Consider the following 12,595-nt stretch of genomic DNA (forward strand, 5'->3'; position numbering starts at 1 on the left):
GACTTGCACAAGTAAGGAGACAACCTGATGAGCACAAGCTGTCTTGTAGCTTTTCTCTAAGACTGCTTGCTCTGAATTTCTGCAGGGGAGACAGCAGTTTCTTTCTTCCATTTCTATTTCTCCCATCTTCCCTAATTTTTACAAAATGTGCAGAATACAAGGGATGCCCACAAAAAGGCACTTGATCACTCAGCACCTCCTCTCCTGGTATTGTATTCACAGCAGTTCTTACTATCCACTGTGGATGGCAGGACTTCCTTTGGCTTGCCTTTGTTTGTGGGACCTCTCTTCCAAGTACATTTAATAACATGGAGGAGGAAACTATATAAAATCCAGATGGTCCTTTATGTTTTCAATTCTTCTGACCACCCCCAAGACTCTGGCAATTGCCTAGCAGTTGTTCTGCTAAATCTGTTCTGTTCTGCTACAGAATGAATGAGCATTTAGGCTTTTCCAAAGCTAGGAGAATTAAGGAGTTTCCTCAAACTGGAAAACTGGATGAGAGCCACAGGGCTTCTGCTCAAGTCTCATCAACCTGTCACACCATCCTTGTGTCATCCTGACACTAGATGCTTCCCTGTCCTAATCTCCTGTTGTGGATTTCGGTTCCCTGGGAGGATGTCCCAGAAGGCTTCTCTTGTTCTTCAGGAAGTACAGGAGAGATAATGAGCGCCGGTGGAAGAAATGGTCCCATATACCACCTGAGCAAATCCTGCCTCTAGTGACCAGTGAGACAAGTTATGTTAGTTTAAAGGTAAGAGAAGCACAATGTCCAAAGCTGGATCTTGGATTCTGTCTCCTAAGGACATTCAATGCTGGGATTTTGACATGTTCTGACTACAGCACCCTATGGCTCTGGTAGGACGAGGACCTGTTAATTTTTTTTTTTTTAACCCACACTTGCTGTATTGAAGAAATAGAGATTATTCCCCATCTATTGCTCCCTAATAGAATATACCTGTTCCTATTGGTAAAGCACATTTTAAGATGGGAGAATGGGCTGGGTATTGACTTCCAGTCTCTGTTACAAATGATTTCCTGTGCATTGTTATGCCTCTATAATACCAAAGAGCATGAAAACAGCAGGTGGAGGGCCTGGGAGTGGCATGGATGTCCCACAATTTCTGCGGCATGTAGTGACCCTCCCTAGAGAGAGAGGCTTATGCTCCTCCGTGTGGCACACACAGACATTACTAATCCCTCTGGACCTGTCAAGTGAGGAGTAGGTGATAATTGCAAGTTAATTATTCTTCTTTGTTCTCAGATTGATGAAGATAAGAGACGTGACACCACCCAGAGACTTCGCCAGGGCAAATATGACAAGAAGGTAACCTGACTGCAGTGTCCATGCTCCCTTCCTCACCTTTAGGAGGGCACGTTTTGGGAGGAGTCATTTCACCTCCCCTGACCTTGCAGAATGGTTATTTCTTATGGAAGGCGTAAGCCATTTTTCCCTATCTTCTGCTATGTACTTTGTTTACTGGCAGAAGGCTAAATATTAGACTCCATGAACCCTAGCAGCAGAGTACAGCACAGGGACCAGAAATCGGATACATTTTGGTACCAAAGAGGTGAATAGGAGGACAGGCCATTTACATGGCAATTCTTTTGCTTTCAGTAGAGCTATGTGCCTGATTGAGGTATATTCTTGTTGAGTTAAAATCTGCACAACTGATAGATCTAAATCCTTTGAAGAAAATATAGCTCCAGTACTTATTAGCTGATTAACTGAAATTCTAACAGTGAAGCAGTAGGCAGGTGTTTCTGAAGTATTTCTTTGTATGGACATTTCTTGGAAAAGAAAGATGAATTGCTGCTGTACTAAACCTATGATTTTTTTTTTCCCCCACTGGTATTTTTTCTTCAGGTGGTGATCCTAAAGGATCTCAAAAACAGTGATGGTAATTTCTCAGAGAAGCAAAAAATAGAACTGAACAAGGTAACTGTTGCACATAGGAACTGGGCACAGCAGGGTGGGATGGAGTCTGTGAGTGAAGTCATTGATTTCCCCCGTCAACTCCAACAGCCATATGCTTGTGCATGTTTGTGAGGTGGACAGGTAATGAGTTCCTCAAAGGATATTGCTTGATGAACTTTATCTTTGTTATGTGATCTCATCACCACTTCAGAGTCTGAATTGTGTGCCAGTCAAGCTGAGGATGAATGAAGTAATTCATGTGCTGTCATATGGCCTTACTTAATCAGTTTTTATAGCTGATGCTAAAAGGCACTGTACTCTTTTGGCTCATATCATACTAACTCATCAGTAGTGGAATGTTGTAGTTAAATCTTATTATTGAATGCCAAGTGCAGCTCTTTAAATATAAGTTACTCTCTGCTGACTTCTGCATACAGACTCTTTCAGCATGTGAGATTAATTTGGCTGCAGTACTGCATCTTTTTTTGAATGGTTTTCCTATTACACAACACTGCTATATTGTGAATTCAATAAACTCTAAAAATACCTCAAAGTAAACTACAGTTGTCTATTTAAATGGACAAACTCCATAATATCATGCAGCATCATTAAATTTTTATTACTTGCTCATTTACTGACTGATTCACATCATTCTGTCACTCATAATGGCTATTCTGGTCAGCTGGGAGTTTTGATAGAGAGGCAATAATAGATACTACAGTGGGCTCTGGAATTAACTTGCAGTATCCAACAGCAGCCACTCTTATCTCCCTAATCCAGAAGATTCTGGAATGACAAATGTCTTCAAGTACTTCACTCAGTGCCTTAGCACACTCTGGTTTAAGGGAAACTCATACATCTTATCAGGGCCTGAGATAAAAAGCCATGTCACACAAATATCCATGTCCTATGTTTCTGTACTAAAAATGATTGCTTTTAAAAACAGATTAAATGTCTCTGCTCCAGCTCCTACAGATTGATTATTACAACCTGACCAAGTTCTATGGCACTGTGAAGATAGACACCATGATCTTTGGGGTGATTGAATACTGCGAAAGAGGTTCTCTGCGGGTAAAGAATTTTAAGGGTCTCCTTCTACCCCCAAATTATCAAATTTCAAAGTAAGAAAAGAAATCCCCATCTCTGTGTCTTTGACCCTCATGCAGCAGCCATGGACTGAGCAAGAGGTGGCAGGTTTCTGATTCCAAGTTTCCTCTGCCTTGCTTGGCCCTCTCCATCCCTCTCCATGTTCTGCTGTGTCACTTTGGTGGTTCTCAGCAGCAAGAGGATGAGGTGAGGGGGAGCCAAGGAGAAGTACAGGCCCAGGCCGCAGTAACAGCCAGTATTTGTACTGTGTCCCCTATTGGAAGCATATAGGATATAACTTGTTCTTAATTTTCTATCTGTAGCTGTTGTCTCTGCTAATGTGCTGGTGTATCACAGAGTATGCAAGGGCAGAAAAAGGAATATATTCAATATTAGTAAGGGAGAAAAATGGCAAGTTCTGCATTATAAGGGAAAATAACCCGTATTTGTTGTTTATAAAAAGGAAATGGTAAATTGATGCTGGCAAGAGTATGGAAAGACCTACTACTTTATTACTGGTTTATTACTACCAATATTGTTTCAGTGCTAATCATGAAGTGATAATCATCAGCTCTTCTGAGGGTATATATTGTCTCTGCTTCTGTGGTCATACAAAGACTGTCATCAGTAGCAGTGGTCTCTGGAACAAACTCACAGCAAGGCAGCAAAATAATTGCTAAGTTATTTTCTGGTAAAATGGCATACTCATGGAAGTTTACCTTTATCAGTGGATGTCATCGTGGCTGAAAGAACTGTAAATGACTGGCAGGCAAAGATAAAGCAACAGTTTACTTTGAACTTGTATAGGAGTAAATTGGTAGGAAATGGACTGTGAGCACAAAACATGGAAAATCCTCTCCCTTCCTCTTGTACAACTTGACCATTTGTTTCTCTGCTATTTTGTGTTATTAAAAACTTGTTTTGAAAACCGAATTCACAACCTATTTTTAATTGCAGAAACCTTTCTTTTCTGTAGTCCCCACCTTTCTAGCTCTGTCTAAACTTAATATATATTTAATATTCCCTATTTTTTGAGTCAACTTCTGTTCTAGTGCATGTAGTCTCTATAAAAACCAAAGTTGCTGGTTGAAAGGCATGCAATTTGTACACTCATATCTCATCTTCTGCTTTTTCCCTGAAAAACTTTTCTTCTCTTGACAGGATGTTTTAAATGATAAAATATCCTACCCTGATGGCACATTCATGGACTGGGAATTTAAAATCTCTGTCATGTATGATATTGCCAAGGTAAGTGGACTGCTGACAGTGCAATGTAAATCAGCCTGTCCTGTCTTGTAGAACTGATCCTCTGAGGAGCGTAGCTCTCAAAGTCTTCTTCTTTCGTAGAGCTGCATGCCCTTCCAGTCTGTTCTCCTCTGGGGAGGAGAAGCCAGTGTCTTTCAGACTCAAGGAGGAAATAGGGACCAGAACTGGCTTGGGGTTATTTATAAATAAACAAATGAAGTATACTGCAAAGAAATGTGGCCCAGAGATCAGAGGGTTACAATCTGCTGACCAGTGGCTCTGTTAAGTAGGGCTTATGCAGTCACAAGCTCTGCAAAACACACTGCTTTGTGGCCTCAGGTAAAGCATACAGAGCAAAACTGTATTTTTTCAAATCAAAGACTTATTCTAATATCTATCCAGAGATGGGATCAACTTTTTCTAAACAAACTGTTTATGTACCATCCTGATTTTCTCACTAGAGTGAGACACTCTAGTTTCTCACTACAGCTATCCATTTCAAGCAGTTGGAGAAGGAAAAAATTAATCATGTACAGAAACCAAGGCTGGTTTTCAGTAGCTTTAAACAGATCTTTGCTTTTCAGGTCCTTGTGGTAGGAAAAATCAATATGCACAGTAACGGAAATTCTATTCTACATTAGACACTTGTAACTGTTTAGCTAGTAGGTAAGGACCCTTTGTAATTCACTGGTGTAATAATTCATTATGCCTCTACAGATATTGTAGAGAATCCCCTCTACAATCTTTTTGCTAGGGCTCAGCTGCTCTCCTCTTCCTATTGCTGGTTGAAGTTGGACGGTCCTCCTGTTTCCCTGCATGCACCAGTTCAGATTTGGTCTCCACAATGAATGACTCCACAGTGTCTGTTCTAAAGAGATATTGAAAATCTTGTGCTTTATTAAAGCCCACTTAATCCAAATTGTCACAGTTTGTTGGCCTTGTTAATGACTTTCAAGTTCAGTTAACGTTCAGTTAACGTTTCATTTTTAATAGCAGCAGAGGAGTTTCTCTTCCTCCTCAAAACCCAAGGTATTTTTTAACCCTTTGCACCCTCAGATGACTTTCAGATGTTTCCTTAGAAAATAATGATTAGTACTGTCTCTGTTTATGAGGAAAGAGAAATCCCAGTCCCTCTGGAGGGAGTGACCAAATGCCCAATGACTGCATTCAAAGTGAGACTGCACAGCCAGTCATTTGCTGCACCATTGGTAAAGGGGACATGGCACCTGAGGATGGATTGGCACATAGCATCTGTTATGTGGAATGGCTCCTGAGCATTATTAGCTGTGTTAGGAGAGATGGTTCACAAACTCTTCACGAAAACTTGTAGGTACCTAGGAATATCAGAAAAATTACTGTTGTTTGGACGATCTGCCAACCTCTCCTATTCCTTGACTTGATACTATGGCGAAGCTTCTGGGACCTGCACATTTCCATGAAATTCTAGTATTGCTTTTTCCAAACCATATCTTCTAAACCTCCAAGCACCCTGTCTATATTTACTTGAATGGCTTCTCTTTTTAAAGAAGTAATTTCACGGCCTCTCAACTCCGGTTCCTCTCATCTCAGTATCTATCCTTTTCAAGTCCAGCTGCAGCTCTCCAGGCTATTAAAATACTTATGACCTGGTGTTCCTTTGCCTTCCTTTTGAGATGCTTCTCCCTCTCCGCACCACCACTTTCATATACTCTGCTTTTACCATGGCCCAAACAGTCCTTGTACTATGCTTGCACGAGAAGCTGCTGCATCTGTTTCTGAACAAAGCTTGGGTCTCCTGTATTCCCTGGAGCAAACAGCCAAGTGATGACTATTCTTGGAGCAGTCTCTAGTTCAATAGAGAAGGTGGAGTGGCCAAAGAGGAGGCCCTAAATCTATTCTGTTTACTTCCCCACCTCCATCTTTTCTTTCTTTTTTGGTATTGTAGCTGCCTCTTGGATTGATGGGACCACCTTATAACTACATGGATTTGGCCATGTGCCCAAAGAGCTCTGATGAAAGGTCTGCTGAGAGGGAATTTCAGTAATCAAGCCTTGTAGTTATTAGTGCATACACTGTCGTTGCAATACTGTTTATTAAATAAGTGGCTGCTGCAGGATATTGTGCAAGGGGTTGTGATATTCTTGCATTGTGCCAGGAAAAGGTTTGTCAGTCAGAACTAAAGCTTCAGAGCTCCAGAGCAAAGGTTACAAGAATGCTCAAATATTTGGAACTATTGTACTGAAAGTCATTATAAATTTTGAAAATCACATTGTGGGTTTTTAATAGGTTCTGTGTTTTCAGGTAGGTGCATATGTTAGTGGGGAGGAAAGAGGAAAATTTTATCAGGGACATTTACAAGACCTTTGCCTCCAGAAGTTGTTAACAAGAAAGCCTTGGGGTAAGGAAATCTAAATTACCTTTGCCTGTCATTTGATGCTGATACTAACTGGGAATTCTGCTGCAGTCGTGGGAAAATTTTGTGGCTAATGAAAGCAGGAGCTGGAAGAAGGCGTTGCTGGAGGAAAAAGGGCCTAAAGCAGGCAAAACATCCTGGGTAGTGTCATCAGGGCCTCATGCTAAAAGCTGCTTAATCAAGAAGTCTGTTCCTTGAGTATAGTGTGCACACAATCTCTGTAAATTTGGAATGGTTTAGATAGGTCCAGGATAACCAGTCCAACAACATTCTCCAGAGATTGCATCTTTTGCAGGCTGCTTGTGTCTCAGACATACATCTACTCTGCCCAAAACTCAGCTCGTATCTCAGTGATCTCTTGTAGCATTTGCTGATCCATTCCCATTTATGAGTAACCCAGTATTTGAAAAGAAAACCCAGCATGTCATACAGTGTATCATGACCACATGAGCCATGTAACCCTGATGAGATTCTACCAGTTATAGAAAAGGATGAGCTATACATGTAGGAGCCTAAGTGGAAGATCATTCAGAGAAGAAACTGAACAGATATGACATACCTGTTCTAGCTTCCACAGGACAGAGATTGCACTTCATATACTGAGCACGAAGAAATGAGGACTATAGGAAGAAGAACAACCAGCAGTAGCTTATAAGTAGTTGTGAGTTTAAGTAGTTCAGGAGAGTGAGATGAAACAGAATAAATAATAGCAAGAGGGTACAAATTAGCATACCTACTCCCTTCTTCAGTTGACACCCATTTAATGATGTTTTTTCCCTGCTGTGCCTCAGTGCTAGCCCCTTCTCATTGTTGCACCGTATTTGAGTGGCTTAGACTAGATCAGATAATTTAGAGGCAATGAGTAAAAAGGGGCAAGCTACACACCTCTGTATGCCTCTGTGTGTTGTGAGTCAGGAGTCTGAATCTCAGGAGATAAAGATGAAACTGTATTGGCCAGGCCTCATGCTCGCTTCAAGTTTAGCTCATGGATAGCTGGTATGTATTGCCTTTCACAGAGAAAACCATAAACAGTCAGGTCAGCAGAGACCTTTATGTCTGTCTAGTCTGATCCTCTGTCTGATCTAAGCCCTAGTGCATCATCTGACACTCTCTGCATTGACTGCTTTGGAGTCCTCTGCTTTGCAGTTAGAGGATCTGCTGCAATGTTTCAGAAAACATTTCTGGTGTATGGTGATGTTCAAAGACAATACAGACATAAGGAGCAATTCCTCTCACACTTCTTGTGTCTGTTGGATGAAGGTGTAGTTGGAAGCATTTTTTGTGTGACATTCCAAGAAATCTATATTAAATTTACCAAAAAGCATTTATTGCAAGTGAAATTAAAACTTTTGTGGGAGGAAATACATTTCCTTAATTACATGTGCTCTAATATTGACAAAACCAAGATGGTATGTCAGATTGTTGTTAACCAAGAGTAAGAATGGCCTCCCATGACCCACTTCCTCATTTCTCAATATTGACTGTTCCTAAGACCTTGGGAAGTCTCCTTTGTAAAATAATAATATGAAAGGGAATTGTGATTTATGCATATCCATTGCAGATGAAGTCCATCTAATTACTTGCACAGATATTATGTTAATATTCACATTCTTGTTGAGTCTGGTAACATCTGAGTGTCTCACAGGTAGCTGTGCTTTCTTTCTCTTTTATTCTCAACCACAGGGGATGTCTTACCTGCACTCAAGCAAAACTGAAGTCCATGGTCGACTCAAATCCACAAACTGTGTAGTAGACAATCGCATGGTAGTGAAGATCACTGATTTTGGCTGTAATTCAATTCTTCCTCCAAGGAAAGGTAAAAAAATGTCCAACTGGACTCTCCTGCATGGTTTCCAACCCAGTGGAATGTTCTTATCTTCAGAGACCAGTAGGGTCTAATTATGTCTTGTACACAGTAGAAAACAGTGCAACTTTGATTCATATTATAGCAGCCATTATATCCTTTTGAGTTAAATAGCACAATGGAAGAATTACTAGCAGACAGTGTGAGAACAAAGGAAATATGAATATTCAGCTTTTAGTTTAGAAAACAGATTTCACCTGTGACTGAGATGTGAGAAACATTTTCAGTATCCAAGTCCTTGATGCAAACAGCTCTTTTCAGCAGTAGTACTGAAACTGTGTGAAGAAAAAAAGAGTTAATTTACCATAAATCTTGTGATTGACTAGATACATGTGTTACCACAATGCTCTGTGATATCATTTAAACAGCAACAGACATGACTCTGATAATCCTTGAAAAAATCTGTATTGATATGTGATGATAACTGTTTCTTATTCCTTAGTTAGGAATCTCGTAATATATGCTCAACCAGATTGAAATAATATTAATAGCTTTTCTCTACATTTTCTATTCACCTCTCATTCATAGAATATTGCTGTAAAATAGAACACTCCTTTCTACTCATCTTTTCCTTCTTACTTGATCTGGAGTGAAAAGCTGAGCCCGTCTGAAATTATTTCATATGAATATGGAGAGTAGAATTTGAGGTATAAAAAGCACAGCATTGTGCTGTAACTGCAGCATATGACCTGAAAAGAAACTGGTTGCAACAGGTTTGGAGAAAATTTTTACATGAAGACACAAACATACTCAAGAGTAGCAATAAGAACATTAGAAAGGACTAAGAAAAGTTCACTGAACATAAATGTTCTATTAATTCTTCATTTAACACTTTAAATATTATTATTATTATTATTATTACTACTACTACTACTACATTGTAATGTATTTATCTTCTTTTATTGCTTGTAAGCAGACTCAAAATTTCTGGCTACTCAGTCTGTGTCCTTGATGGAAACTCGGTGTTTCACAAGAGATCCACAGATTCATTGTGGCTGGACATTACAGCTTAATATCATAACACTGTCTTCAGGGTCACTGTGTTCAGGTCTCTGTTATGATATGTCACCAGCATGTCACAGCTGTTGTACCATGGCAGCATTCTGGTTTTGAGATATAATGGCGCTCATTGCACTAGAAATACAGATTAATAATTTCTGTAGAAGGCAAGTAGTTATGAGCAGGTAATATTATGTCAGACTCAAAAGCACTTGAAAATTATTTCAATAGCTTCATGATATCAAGATCATTGGGAAATATTGCAGTCTTTTTATCAGACACTGTGTATAAAAACTCCTTGCATCTCCTAGCTCAATAATTTATGGCTCAGGGTATTTTTATTATAGCAGTGGCACTCCTTGGTCTTATCCAGATACATGGGCTATTTCTAAGAAACCTTTGAAACACAGCTAAGAAAAACAAGTTCATTGCCAATAAACATAGCTTTTTTGAAGGTGTAAGAGTCTGCACCTACAGTGGAAAGTAGAAGGTCAGCAAATCCCAGAAAATTGAAAACTACATCAGAGGTTTATCTAACCTATATTGATGTCAGCTTCTCAAGAAAAATGCTAAAGTAGGAAATACACAGTACCAGTGGGCTCTGGATTGGATATGAAAAGAGTAAAAGGAAATATCATTACAGCCAGAGGATGGTCTGCGAAGGATCACCCTTTTTGCAATTATTTCTCTCCTTTCCCCTTTACATCATCCTGCATTGCCATCTGTATCTTCAGACCTGTGGACAGCTCCTGAGCATCTCCGGCATGCTGATGTATCTCAGAAGGGTGATGTGTACAGCTATGGGATCATTGCCCAAGAAATCATCCTGCGCAGAGAGACCTTCTACACCAAACACTGCTGGGACAACAGAGGTAATTCCACTGGTTTCTCCTGTATTGCAGCCTTCTGTGATGGTTGTAGCTGTAACTGGCCCATTCTCTGTGTTTTGTGAAAGGCACTGTCTCTGATAATTGCTTGAACAGCTGCTCCTTTCTCTGTGGTGAATGAGGAGCCTGTTTGAAGGATCTCACTGTGGGGGCAAGCGTCCCTACTTCTGTAACTAAAGTTTGCATGGAGCTTTCTTGCCCTTTCTCTTCCCTTCTCACCTGAAGCCCAGCATTACAGAAGTTAACATTATACAATGCCATCCAGACTTACTGTAACATTTAAAGGCCTCAAAGATTTTTCTATTTTGACTTGGAATCAACATGTAATATGCCATTTATTTTAGGCAGCATAAATCAGCATTGTCAACACAGAAAAACAAAAACTCAGCTGCATGACACAAGAACAGTTGGCATTTAAAAACTGGCAATTCAGACTTCATTCAAGCTGGTTATAATTAACTTTAGCAATTTAACTTCTGTCAGGAAAATCATCTCCTCCTGTAGTGCATCTATTAATCCCTGTATTGTGCATTTTGTGACATTGTTTTTGAGTAGCTGTTGTGGTTTTAAGCCCAGCTGGGAATTAAGCACCATGCAGCCACTTGCTCAACTTCCCCCTCTCTACCATCCTTCCCCCTGGTGGAAAGAGGAGGAGAATCAAAGTAAAACTGACAGGTTGAGATAAGAACAGTTAAATAATCGAAAATAAAGTACCCCCTCACTGGCAGGGGACCTGAAACAAGTTTTTTAAAAAAGTCCTTGATTTAGGATAAATACAGCTTAGCAAAATACCAAAACATCAGTGTGTTACCATTCTTATTACAAAATCAAAACACAACATGCTAACAGTTTCTGAGAAGAAAGTAACTAGCCTAGCTAAAACCAGGACAATATCCACCCCTATCCAGCCCAATCAATCCCAATTCCCAGAATCCAGGCATTATTATGTACTAAAACTGACAGAGAAACATGTGTGGGTTTGGGACTTTCCTAGTGACTAACAACAGTTACTAACAACAAATTTAGACACAGCCTTTACCTCTGAGTCATTCTGTTAGATCCGCCTCACGTTTGTTAAAACATCTAAGAGCAGCAGCTCGACAGCCTAATAGCCCTTTTACTGAGTCACATTTGAGAATAATTTCTGGGGCATGTTCGTCATCCTACTTTATCACAAATCTGTGTTCATATTTGGGGAAACACAGTTTTTGACATTACCAACTCTATAATAGAAATGTAGATCTAATGGAGATTAGAAATGGCTGTTCTCCTGAAACCAAACTGTTCAGGATTCCATGCTTAATAAAAGGTAGAGAAAATAAAGGCTTTCTATTCCTATTTCTTGGGAAGAGGCAAGCACAATCCTTATGAATGCAAGAATTTTGCAAATATTGCCAACATGGAGAAAGTGCAATGCTCTACCTTGCTCATTTTGACTTATAAAGCAAATCCATAGCAAGCCACATTCTTTTAATGGCTTGTTGAGCATTTGCAGTCTTTCTGTGTTGTGTTAAAGGTATTAAGTTAGCCTCAGACATAGTGGTTTTTTGCTTTTCTGAGATGTGGTGGCATCCTCACTGCTCTTTCTTTGACCCTGGCTGTCATAGCCAGAATCTGGTTCCTTTTTTTATCTTTGACCTGTATCTTAATGCTGTATTCTGTCTTTTTGGAAGACTGTCCCTTTCAAACAGCAAGAGGGCAATCCATGGAATTTAAAGATTTTGTAGCACCTAAGCTAGGTACCTAACAGCACCTAAAGTGATGTTGCTGGAGATGATTACATATTAGCATGTTAGGTAAGACAACAATAAATTTACTAGGTGTGAAATCTGTTTGCTAAGTCTGGGTCCACTGTAACTTAAAAAATAATCTGCTTTGTAAATTTCAGATGAAATTTTACATTTTCCATTCACCAAGGAGATTGTTTTCTCCACCAAATCTTTTTTCCATAAAAGCATTATTAGATGTCTAAGATACACATTGCTGGTCTAATGGCTTCTGGTGTTATTCTTGACTTTTCTTTATGCAAGTTGAGTAAAATGTGTTCATCAGTTCATCAAATTTCATGTAACAGAAAGGAATTCATTTTATTACATATTGCTGAAGTGGCTCCTCATTTAAATGCCTGATTCATTAATAAGCCAAGATGAGCAAGGCAGTGAATCACACTTATTCAAACACTTTTGCATTTTGCTTGTGGCATC

At 39.6% G+C, this 12,595-nt stretch overlaps 1 protein-coding gene across 1 annotated transcript in view; it reads left to right on the plus strand.

The window, feature by feature from the left end:
* GUCY2C (guanylate cyclase 2C) overlaps positions 1-12,595 on the plus strand; it is a 43,341-nt gene that overhangs the window by 19,650 nt on the left and 11,096 nt on the right. Inside the window, exons 12-18 of the mRNA XM_030960273.1 lie at positions 649-754; positions 1,265-1,327; positions 1,868-1,939; positions 2,885-2,989; positions 4,166-4,252; positions 8,325-8,457; positions 10,239-10,376. Coding sequence (XP_030816133.1) covers positions 649-754; positions 1,265-1,327; positions 1,868-1,939; positions 2,885-2,989; positions 4,166-4,252; positions 8,325-8,457; positions 10,239-10,376 — 704 coding nt within the window. The remainder of the gene's footprint in view (positions 1-648; positions 755-1,264; positions 1,328-1,867; positions 1,940-2,884; positions 2,990-4,165; positions 4,253-8,324; positions 8,458-10,238; positions 10,377-12,595) is intronic.

This window comes from Camarhynchus parvulus, chromosome 1A (assembly GCF_901933205.1).
Source record: "Camarhynchus parvulus chromosome 1A, STF_HiC, whole genome shotgun sequence".
Lineage (NCBI taxonomy): Eukaryota > Metazoa > Chordata > Aves > Passeriformes > Thraupidae > Camarhynchus > Camarhynchus parvulus.